Source organism: Topomyia yanbarensis, chromosome 3, assembly GCF_030247195.1.
Source record: "Topomyia yanbarensis strain Yona2022 chromosome 3, ASM3024719v1, whole genome shotgun sequence".
In the NCBI taxonomy this organism is placed as follows: Eukaryota; Metazoa; Arthropoda; class Insecta; order Diptera; family Culicidae; genus Topomyia; species Topomyia yanbarensis.
In genome coordinates, this window is record NC_080672.1 from 403,971,004 (window position 1) to 403,983,357 (window position 12,354).

Here is a 12,354-nt window from a genome sequence, read left to right on the forward strand (position 1 = left end):
GAAGTGGCAAAAGTGAGCCGGAGGACTCAGTACATTAGACAGTGAGAAGTTTGCCGCCCAGATTGTTCTTGTAGGGGAAGATCACTAATTCTTGACCCACAGCTAGCTGTTCGACTGCCATGCAGAAACTGCCAGTCTGTGTATGGTCGTGTCGAGGAGGGTTGAAACAGTTTTTTGTTTTTATTAGATAAAAGAAAAACTGTCGTTCGATAATTGCTTATTTTTAAAATTCTGACTTGTGTTTATGATTCATCAAATTAACTCAGAATAAATGGTACAAATCAATAACAAATCATCAATATATTGACGAGCTAAATCGAATGGTATATGACTTTTTTTAAGGCGTTATATGTTGAGATGCGTGATAAAGGGGGAAGTTTGAATTTTTATAAAGGAATGTAACCATATTTTTATTTTATACTCGTTATACGTCTAGCGTAGTACAATGTATATTAATGACTGTCGAAGTTAAACCAATTTCCGCAAAACGTGATTTTTTTGCCGTGACTACGATTCCAGTCCAGCAGCTCAACTGAAAGCATAGAATTAAAACAATTTTATTAGTATAGGGACTTGTGTTCCCTTGAACTATTAAATATTTTTTGTGGTCGTTTTCTTCCAAAGATCCATTATTTTTAACTGAACAAAATTATTACAAAAACATAACATTGATATGAAAATTTTACGTCCTTTAAGTTTTTCGTTATTCGGAAGATGAACCCAAGCTGTCTTGAAGCCGTTAGTGCCGAATCCATGATGACTCCGAGATCCTTGACATTAGAGTGTCTTGGAATACTCGAGTCGAAGAGATGGTAGTTAAACTGAATCGGATGGCGTTTCCGCGTGAACGTAACGATTGAGCATTTGCTCGGGTTTAAAACCATTCTGTTTAGATCACACCACGTACTAAAGCTGTCCAGTTGCCTTTGAAGAAGCTCGGCATCGGTTTTATCCCGTACTTGTTGAAAAAAATTCATGTTGTCGGCAAAAGAAAGGCGGGGTCCTTGTAATTTGATGTTGACGTCATTAAAGTAGAGGAGGAATATCACTGGACCGAGATGGCTTCCTTGTGGCATGCCGGATGTAGCGCCAACCTAGAAAGATAATCGATATCCAACCCCAGTCAACGATTTTGATTTTTAAGACGTTATTTTCTATTGTTTTATTTACATACATATCTGATAGTTCTCGTTTGTCATAATAACGAGCATTTGAAACCATCAATAAAAAGTTCGCCATTTATTATTGATCTTTGCATACATATAGTGTCCATTTTTTCTACTGTGTCCATAATAGCATACTTTCTCCCACGTACTACTGAATTTTCCCTAATCATCGACCACGTGTCTCTTTCTTCACGGCGAACGCTGAACAAAGGCCAACTAAACCTAGAAGATTATTGAAATTAATAAAGGTAGGTAATTGAATATTTGCTCTGCTCAGCGAAACGCCCAGGTTGATTCCTCGCTTCTCACATTCCACTCCAAATATAGTCCTAATAGAAGTTTAATTAATTTTTCAAATATTTCGTTATCTGAGTATTTGCCCACCCCCGCCGAGTCGTTTTATGTTTATTCAAATGAAGTCAATTAAGTTTTTTTTAATTAAATTTTGGCAAATCTCTCCAACCCGGCAGATAACCCTGCAAAGGAATGTCGGATCAGGAATCAGCGACTATAGCAGCTATTCTTCCCCGTTAGTAGGAGGTATTTATTTTCACTTTTCGCCAATACTGCTGCTTGAAAATGGGACTATACTATAGTGTCTAGATTTTTAGGAGGGAAAGTGAAAGCCCGTCTTGTCTATCAGGTAGAAAATCTGCGTAACCGATTATACTCCTGGAAAAGAAATTTTTATTATCGAATGGTTTCCCTCGTAGTCGGACACGAGAGATGGGAGACTGTTCATTTGACTTTCAGCTTCTTTAGATTATGCTGCTGACAGTAATCCTGATACCACTTCTCGTACCAGAGAGCCGAGTTGGATACTGCCTTCTCCTCGCCGTAGATAGGTTCATAATCCAGATAGATAGACGCTCGAATCCGATTGTACAGCAGAATCGATGACATGTACGAGAGCAGCCCACACGGAGGAAAGCTCAGTTTAATTTTCACAATCGGATTAAGCGCTTTAATCAGCAGCTCCAGCAGGAAGGCCAGGAAGAAGGACAGAAACAGTGGAACCTGATACCAGGACGGCCGGAGCTTGAGTGTTTCATTAGCCCGGGATAAACGCTGACAGAAGCGGGTGGTATCCTCGATGCCGGACTCGTCCGTAACGAACACCGGGTAGCCAGCGATGTCCTTCGGTTGGCTGGCCAGTGCTTCCTTGGCCCGGTAGTGCGCCCAGGCCGCATTGCCTGCATACACTAGCTGCTGCTTACCTCCGGGCCCGGCAATCTTTGGAATTTCTCCACCGAAACGCATCGCTATCCGGATCACGGTCGGCACGAATCGCTGGTCACCCTCACCGAACAGCACCGGTGGTCGAATGGCAATCGTTTTCAGCTTTGCTGTAATTGAAATATACGGGTTATCGACGATAATGTTCTGCGAAATGAAAGCGTATAAGTTTTCGCACAAAATGCTACGCGGTGGCATTTTGCGCTTGTCTGGACAGTTATGTGGTCGAAACAGGTAAATTGGGGGATCCCCATTTGTGCCAGATGGAAATTAGTGAATCGCATTAATTCTATAGCCTTCGGGTATCGCTTAAGGCGTCCGTGGTTTTAGCAAGTTGTATATGAGAGTGAAATTCTAAATGGACGAAACACAATTATCAAACCTTATCCAACGATTTAGGGGAAGCAAATTTAAGTCAATGCTCTATTGGATCGCTAGCATCTATAACGCTAACACACTGCAATCTTACCTCCATTCGCCAGCAACGTATCGTTAGCCTCTAGCACTAAATTCTCCGCCTTCAATTTGGACGGTGCGTAACCGGGAATCTGAAACTCACTCTCCTTGCTGGGAACTTTCGTCTTCGGTTCGGTCTGGTTGCAGACAATCGTGAAATTTGCTCTGCCCAGGTACGGCGTCATGTGAATCAGGCAATCGCTGGTGAACACCAGCCGCGGGATGTTGTACTTTCGGCACAAATCGATCACCACCTGCGTTCCGTCGACGTTGACCCGCTGCAGCTCCTTGTAGTTGGGCGGGAAGTCAAAGTTGATGTAGGCTGCCATGTGAAACACACAATCGACACCCTCGAAGGCGGCCTCAATCTGGCTCGGTTGGCAAATGTCACCCTCGTACGAAACGACCCGGTGGGTGTCAATGTGGCCTGTGTGATTGAAGGGATTTATTTTTACTACGAATCGAAAGGTTTTTGTTATATGTCGCTTACCTAAGAAATTTTCGTATGGTTTCAAATCGACGACACGAATTTCGCATACTTTGGAATCACGCTCTTGCAGAATTTTGATCAAATGTTGACCGAGAAAACCAGCTCCTCCTGAAAAAAAATAAAGCATACCAATTGTCATTAAAGATTGAAACTGTGAGGTAGGACATCAAAATTTGAATAAGCTCTGAATTTTTTCTCGTTAGACCTAACATTTCTTTTCTCTTTTTCAAAATTTTCTCTATGAGTTAGACAAATCACGTAGATGTGAAAACAGGAAATTTCCGACTTCTAAAAAATGCTAATATAACGTCTACTAAACTGAAAAACTCCACCTTCAATGTTGGAGGCTACACGACTTCACGAATATTTTCTTTAGAATCTTTTTTTATTGGGCTGACCTGGGAAATATGTCCGAGTATCTTACGGTTTTCTTACAGACGCACACGCTGATACTCCCCGTTTCCCAACACTTTTACGTAACACGAACGTTTAAGAATGACGATTATGAAATGTTTTTAGTTTGGAAAAAATCATGAAAAAGTGCGTGGAACAAAAATAATTCCACGAACAATGCTCCAAATTTTGTGATATATCTCATGTAAAAAATTCATTACCATGTTGTATGAAATTTTAAATGATTAGGGATATCAGCTAACTGTTTTACGAGCACGAATGGTCAAACGTGACCATTTGTACTAGGAATCATGAACTAGTTTACGAATACATGATTAATATTTTATGATTTCATGAACTATTTCACGAGCAGGAGAGGTAAGTCGTGACTATTATACTAGGTAGCATGAACCAGTTCACGAGTACATGAATAATACTGCAAGATTTTATGAACTATTTCATGAGCAAGGATGTTGGATCGTGACTAATATATCAAGAATCAGCTCACGAGGATTGAATGGACTCGTAAATAAAATTCCGTGTTCTTTGAAATGTTTTTTGTGCACTAATGTACCTTTGCTTTTATGAATAATGTTCATAAAGTTGTAAACTAGCTCATGTATAGAAAATCGATTTGAAAATTACATGGCGGAAACTGTTACTGAAGTTCGCAAAACAAAAAAAAAATATTTCCAATAATAAAAACGTTATGCGGGCGTCACTGAAGGGAAATTGAACATAATTATAAACCACATGACTTTGTTCATGATCCTGTTTTCGAAACGAAGAAACGTGATTGTTCCTGAATTCATGGCATTTTATTCGCGATTTTCGCAATGATTTTTTTCCATGTACACTGCAAGCGTATGAGAAATAACAACACCGATTCTTGTTTTGGTTTTCAGTTCATTTCAACAGAAAAACTTGAAAAAAGTTTTCTTTTAATTTTGTGAGATTCTCAAACAAAATTATTTTTGATTTTGATTCAAGATGCATATCATACCGAAAGACAACAAGGTAGAAACAAAGGACTTAATTACAACAATCTGGGCACAAACGGATAAACCTGAAAACATTGTCTCAGCTTGATACAACATCTTTGAAATCCACGCAATGACTCTCAGAGCGTGTAGACGTGTTTTTCAGTCCGTGTAGTGTAGCGTAGTAAAAAAAAAGCTATCCAATCAGCTTCTAAGGTTATCCTGAGCCTTCTCCGCCTCTTCGAGGTTTCGGATAGTTTTTCTTTGCTTTGCGTTTACGCATTAGTGGCTGTTTGTCTCATCTTATCAGTTTGCTTGGATACCGTTATAAAGAAAAGATAAATGTCGCTATTATATAACGTTCCTCTTTCTTGGTTCTCCTACTAACGTGCACTGGGCAATAGGGTCGTGCAAAACTGAATTCCCCTGACAATAACTCGCCTCAAGGTGAGATGGGTTTCGAAACAACTCCCCAGCTCAAGGTATATCCATACTCGGCCACCCGGCCTTACGAGATCTTCTTCCGGGCCAAAGACAAAAAGTGCTTGAATTTACTGGATATTTCTCGAGTTCAGAAATATCGGCCGTGACAGAAAGATTGAAAATTCGCCCTGATAAAATTCGGGTGATGGTAAATAGTTTGAATCAGGCAAATGATATTGCTGGCTACGGATCCTTTACGAAGGAGTACAGAGTATATGTACCAGCGAATCAGGTTGAAATAGAGACCGTCGTATCCGATTCGAGTTTGAATTGCGGGGATCTACTGACACATGGTGTTGGCTGTTTTAGTGACTTCGACATGCTTGAGCCAGTCAAGATACAAAAGTATGCATTCAGCATCAGTAGCAACTGACGGAAAGATATCTCAACTCAGACTCTTATCGGGTGACCTTTGTCGGCTCCGCCCTACCTAACTACCATTTCTTTGACAAGGTTCGTCAACCTGTGCGCCTGTTTTGCTATGGGTTATGAACTGTACTGATTGCAAACAACTGGGACACACAACCACCAACTGTAGCAATAAGGTTCGCTGTGAGAAATGCTTTGTGACTCATGTGGATGATTTTTGTGGGAGGGATGATGAAAATTTTCTTTACTGTGGGAGAAATCCATATAATCTCCCGGCATGTCCCGCGTACAGACAGCGCGAGGAGAAACTGAAGCGACGCTCAGGGATCTTTTGTAGAAATGCTAAAGATAGCTGGTCCCTACCAATATCTATATTCACTTGTCTATTAACGAGCGCGACTCGGATGAACCCCAGGAGGGGACATATCCTACTGCTCACAGAAGCAATAGAAAAAGTAGGAACATTTTCGCACCTAAGCCTCGTTGTAAAGGTCAGAAGGCGTCCATTCAAGGCCCTACAAAAATAGCAGTTCGAGGAAGTAGTGGTGCAAAACCGAATCAAGTAGAGGGATTCCATGAGAAACCGGTCGACTGCGAAATATGACCAACGTCGATTCGATTTAAAAAAGTTACAGAAAATTTGTTGTTGTTAGGAAAACTTTTTTTTTTGAAAGCTTCTCCATGATCCAAACACACTGAATATGTTTCTTTTACGTCTTAAAAACGATACATATTAAATTGTTGACATTTTATGATGGGGAAACGCGAATTACTTTTAAAAAGGGCATAGTTACACGATTTAATTGTTTTTGTTGGAGCAAAATTCCAAATATATAGACAACTATCGCATTTTGTAAGTTTTTTGTTAAATGCATTTTGATTTAAAATGATACTTGAAATTATATTCTGTAATAAAATGACAGTTTTGTATGTCAATTGGTATGTAATATTTCCCGAAATAACGAAAAAACCGCTCTTTTCATGGCGACTATTTTCTTCGCATAAGGAATTCAATAGTTTTCACTACGGGCCATGGCGCGAATAATTCTTCGATACTGCTGCTGATGCTGACTGTCAATGGGTTTGCTCCAGTACACGAAAGTTGCTCCGGAGCAAAAAATACTTGCTCTTTTTTACTTTGGTTTGAAGAAGAAGGAAGAGAAGAAGCGAATTCAGGAACGGTTTTATACCTGTTTGCTCCAGAATGCTTCCAGTTTCTCAGTTAAAAGAAAGATGAGATAAACCGATTCACGCGAATATCTCACTACTATCGTTCTCTCGCTCGTTTTCCTGCAATGTGCTTTTCCATTATTTTCTGCTTCTGATACTGGTATAACCAAAACGAATTTCCGTCTCTCTCCCACCATCCATCCAGTTAGAATCGCATCCAGAACAACAGCTAAGCGTGGAACACCATAATTTTTATAAGGAATAATTTCAAGTATTCCTCGCCCAATTCACTTTTTATTCGCAAATTCTGATAAGTATCAGTACGGGATCTTTAGTATTCTAAACCTCTCCGGTTATGTCACAGACGTTACCCACCCATTTTTTTTGATGATCAATTTTGCATCTGTTCTCTAAACGATTCAAGGTTCCGTTCGAAACATTATGTGCTCGTGTGAAGCGAAGGCGATCGTCATCAATGACAGCGCGTCGGATATTCCGCGTGAGTTAAAAATATAATAATTGAAGATGTTGTTGAAGATAATCGAAAAAAACACGATTGGAAAAGAGAAGCAAAAGGAATAAAAAAATGCTCCGAAGCGCACATATAACCGTCGCACAGCCAAGCAACTATGTCAGCCGAAATGCACAACTTCGATACCATACTCTGGCGACGACGAGGACACTGAAGAAGTCATTCGCAAGTACTAAACCTGACGCAGCTGCTGAAAAAACATGTTTTTTCCACATTTCTTTCCGCGGTTTTGTGATTGTTCACACCGGGTGTACCCCAGTAGGGGCCCATATTATTGGCTCGAATCAAAACTTGTCGAAATGTCAATTGACGATAGGTTCATCCGGAGTGTTCATTTGTGTTTACATTTTGCTAGCGTTGCCAATTTTATTTTGTGTCCAGCACCCAATGTGGCTACGCCACATCGCTTTTGCGCGGACTTAAACTAGGGATAGCCCCTATGTTTGAGTAAGCCGGGCAAACGAGTGGATCACAGGTTCGCTTGCGGCGGGTCGGTGGCCACCTCGCCTAGGCCTCGGTTATGCGGCTAAGCCGCATCGAAATGGTACCCCTTAAGCATTCTAACTTGAATCGGTTGTGTCACCGGAGCCGGAATACGAATTAGAACCAGCCAGCATTCCGGCTGAGTTAAACTTGGGAAGTTTAGTAAAATTTAATCTGGAAATAAAATTTTTTTGGCAACGCTCCAGCACCCCGTTGATTTCACCACCTGGGCGCCAGATTGACGATATGAAATGAACTTTGTTTACTTTCGACAAGTTTTGATTCGAGCCAACAACATCCAGCCCCCCAGTAGGCATAAATTCGTTAGGCATACGGACGTTTGGCATACGTACGTTAGACATAAAGAGGTTTGGCATAATGGACGTTAGGCATAATATACGTTAGGCATAATGGACGTTTGGCATAATGGACGATTGGTATAATAGACGTTAGGCATAAATTGTCATGTTGATGTGTCCTTTACGAAAATAACTTTTTGATGGTGACAGAATCGGGTTGTACGAGCGCAAATCTTTGAAATTTTTTGATGTTGTAGAATTACTCTGGAAGCTGATAGAACTCGATCAACATTTTATTATTTACAATAGATTTACCTTAAAAAAGCTTAACTCAAATAAAAGATGTAGAATGAATGCACATCGAATGAACGAATAAGAAAATTGCACATCTCTAAAATGGGTTAATACTCTTGTTTAAATAGGTCTATTTTGTATTAACGTATGAATAACGCACATCAACCCCTTCATGCCCATTACTTTTGTAAACATTTTTAAACTGCTAAAACGTTTGATTTAGGCAGAAATTACTCAAAATAACAAGTAAGACCTAAGTAACTGCGTAACCTAAGTAACTGGTACTATTAGAACTTAGAACTGAAGCTATTTCTATTAGTCTGATATAACTCTGCTGGAGCAGTACTACCAGAGATATTTACAGTTAGCGTTGATAAATAAAATTTTGATATATCTTCATTTTTTTCCATTGAAAACTGATAAAACGTATGAATTTGGACCGGCTTCGACTATCTTTTCCTAGTATATAGAATATTGAAAATTTTCTAGGAGAAATGTAGCGGAAGGTAAATACTTCCAGCACTGCGAAAGAAGCATCTTTCAAAGCGGGTTTTTCGTGTTTCTTGAACTCTATGAGCACTACAAAAAGTTGGGCATGTAAGAGTTAACTTAGATTAGTTTTTCATGCATGCAAGATGAAATTGCCCAAGAAAAAAATACATAACCCTGAAGAACAGCTTATGAAAGAAAGAATGATGCATTTTATTATTCGTTCAACGAATATACGAATATTGCTAGTTCTATATTGACTGTCTCCTATATTCTTAAGCACAATGATTGTATTTTCGAGGCCATCAGAAATAGAACTACGGAATCTCTTTGATATGAGAGAAAGTTTAATCCTGTACTGTGACGAGTTACCGAAACGAAAAAGGTATCATCACAAACGTAGAATCCGTAGCCTAATGTTGATTCTGTACATGACACTGCCAGTTTCCATAGGATTCAAAACTTAATGTCTGTTCATTATTTTTTTTTAAATATTTGTATGCGACTGTATTAGTAATAAATCCAAGAGGCTTGAAATGTGCTTGTACCAAAACTTTTCACTTAAATAAGGGATATTTTCTTCATATCCTCTACAGAAAAAATAGAAGAAAAAAACTACACCTGCAAGTGTTAAATATCTCGTATGGTATTTTTCATTTTGGAGCTCTAACTAAAGTTATGCGAAGGTATGGTATAGCGTCCTTTTTTTCAAATCTGAAAAAAAACAAGCGGAATCTCTGTAAAAACGAAAGGCTTGTGATTATTTTTATATTTTTGTGAATTATGCCTATCGTCCATTATGCCTAATGAACATTATGCCAATCGTCCATTATGCCTAACGTATATTATGCAAATGGTCTATTATGCCTAGTGTCCATTATGCCTAGCGTCCATTATGCCTATCGTACTCATGCCGCGAAATGCAATTTTTAAGATTTAACCTTTTCAACTCCGCAAGGCTACAAAAATGTAGTATGAATTGATTTTCGAGCGACTATTGGTCTTGAACCAAGGAAAAACTTAGGAGGATGCAAAGGAATCGAGTTAGGAATCAAATAGGCACATTAAACAATAAATTAAATGGGTACCAAAAATAGTAACAAATAATTTACGATTTTCGCACAACAGGTAGTGAAGGGGTGAATAAATTCATGAACTGTCAATTCATGACCGTCCGCTACTTGACCTGCAGAGCCTATATATTGCTAGATACTTGTTCTAAACTGGGCGGATGGAGCTAACAGGGTATATTTTCAATTCTTTCGCTATTTTATAGGTATATAATGAACTATCGTTCCCCAGATTTTAAAATCATCGAAAAAAGTACCTTCGCCTTATTAGAATTAGCTTGAAAAATATTTATCCAGGCATAAAATAATTATCACCAAACGTTGCCAGATGTATAACCTTTCCAACGAGTGCTTGTTTGTCAATATCAGTGCAAAGATACCATAGCAAGAGCTCGCCAAAGAAAACTGACTTTCTTGATCCACTCTACTCTACACATAACTAATTGAATTCAAGGAACAGGAATACATCATCTACTGAAAAATTATTTGATAATATCAATTATTTATCAATTTTCAAAAAGATATGTTGGTTACTTAGACAGACGTATAAACGAGTAATGAAAAATCCGTATGTATACCAACTTAGATATTAATTTATTGTTCCAAAATAAAAAAAGAGTTCTAGACCCTAGGGACGAGCAATTCAAAATTTGTCTCGTTTGAAAGAGGAGCAAATTTTCGGATAGTGAGGACATCAGTGATATTGGATTTGTTTGTGGCAATATTGTTCTACCCCGAGTAAAAATGTTATTCAAATTTAAAATTTGAAATTGGCTACACCTTTCTGTTGTCTTCGGAGGTACTTATTAGCATAACTAGCCCTTGCTTCTGATACTGTATGTGTAAAAATTAGTCTCAGACAATAGAGGAGCATTTGATTAGTGAGTACTTCAGCAACACTGATTTTTTTTTTGTTTAAATATTGCTCTAACAGTGCAATAGTGATATGTCACAGTAGATTAAGGAAGAGGCACACCACAATAGGTCTAAATACTGGTCGCAGTGGTTCGCCGCCTATTAAAAATGTCCACTGATTCATCCACCTAAATGTATTTTTGATAACTGTTCATTGGAAAGCAATCATCAAAAGGTATCATCAATATTAAAAAAAATGTTCTAGAACCCCCGATAGAACATTTCAAATTTAGCCTTAGATGAAAGAGGAGAATATCAGCCTTCGATTAGCGATTTTATGTTTGCGAAAATGTTGTTCTACCACAGACATGGGGGACAACACTCCATGTGCTACCGTTTGTATTCACTTAACTGTGCTGTATATATTGACGATCCAATTTATAAAACAAAGTGATGCTGTAAAGTTAGAGGTAGAGCAGATTTTTAATAAATGTAAGTGAAATTTTACTCTACTGTCACCTAATGCGATGTTTTTACCTCTCGGAGTGGGGAGACTGCCGGGAAAACAACGAACGCATAACATAAACGTAATGTTAAGACTTTTAAAGTATTCCATTAAGTTTTTGAGCAATCGCCATAAAATTGTTAACAGTTGCATTAGGCGTGCAAACGTTGACCCCTAACGGTGCACAGTGGCTGGAGACCGGACAAAACCTATGTTTCAAATATTGATATTTTCCATTTTTTCTAGGATTTTTATGTATTGAATGCCATATTCTCCAATAATAAGATTTTTAATAGCAATTTAAACATCGCTGTGTCAGACAATTCTAATGAAATTCATTTTCGAAATCACAGTATCTATCTTCACTTCAAAAACGTGTTGCTCTGTCAATTTTAATCCGATTTGAACACAACTAGTTTCATTTTAAAGGGCATTTAAAGAACTTTGTTGATCATTTCAACATATATATCTAGTCTCAGTTATATCTAATCAGTAAAATAAGATTTATCATATAAATGGTATTATGCTTATAAGAAAGGTTCGATAACACTGTATGGGAAAATTTATAACTTTTGACATTAAAAATGAGCTCAGCACCCCAAAATTACCTTAATATATAATATTCAGCCGGATTGGCCAATATTTTTGGTTTTGTTCGACTTTTGTTCGAAGACCGGCCACTGTGCGGTGGAATGTGTCAAAAAAGTCATGGTAGAAAAAGAACCCTAATAGATCGTTCGCTTAGTAAACTGGAGCGACATTATGGAACCATTTCGAATCGACTTTTTCATACAAGCTTGCATACAATAAATCTTTCGTTTCGAGATTCGCAATGCCACCCTTGATCTGCACGTATAGTCTTCCGAAAATATCCTCCGTCCGTCTCCTTTAAATATCTATTGATTTCAAAAATATTCAGTTCAAGATCTGTGGCTGGAGTTTGGAAAATTAATCACTTTTTAAATTGTAATTAAAATGAAATTAAAATAAACAATCTTTCTGTTCAGTAAAAAGAACCGTTTAACCACGAAGAGAGACAAGATAATACCACTCAACCCCTCCTCTATGCAAAACTTCATGATTT

The 12,354-nt window shown here is 38.3% G+C and overlaps 1 protein-coding gene across 1 annotated transcript in view; it reads right to left on the bottom strand.

The window, feature by feature from the left end:
- Positions 1 to 1,687: 1,687 nt before the first annotated feature.
- LOC131688339 (3 beta-hydroxysteroid dehydrogenase/Delta 5-->4-isomerase type 3-like) overlaps positions 1,688 to 12,354 on the bottom strand; it is a 16,424-nt gene continuing 5,757 nt past the window's right edge. Inside the window, exons 2-4 of the mRNA XM_058972542.1 lie at positions 3,349 to 3,456; positions 2,872 to 3,285; positions 1,688 to 2,512 (exon numbers count right to left, since the gene is read on the bottom strand). Of these exons, the coding sequence (XP_058828525.1) occupies positions 1,905 to 2,512; positions 2,872 to 3,285; positions 3,349 to 3,456 (1,130 nt within the window). The 3' untranslated portion in view covers positions 1,688 to 1,904. The remainder of the gene's footprint in view (positions 2,513 to 2,871; positions 3,286 to 3,348; positions 3,457 to 12,354) is intronic.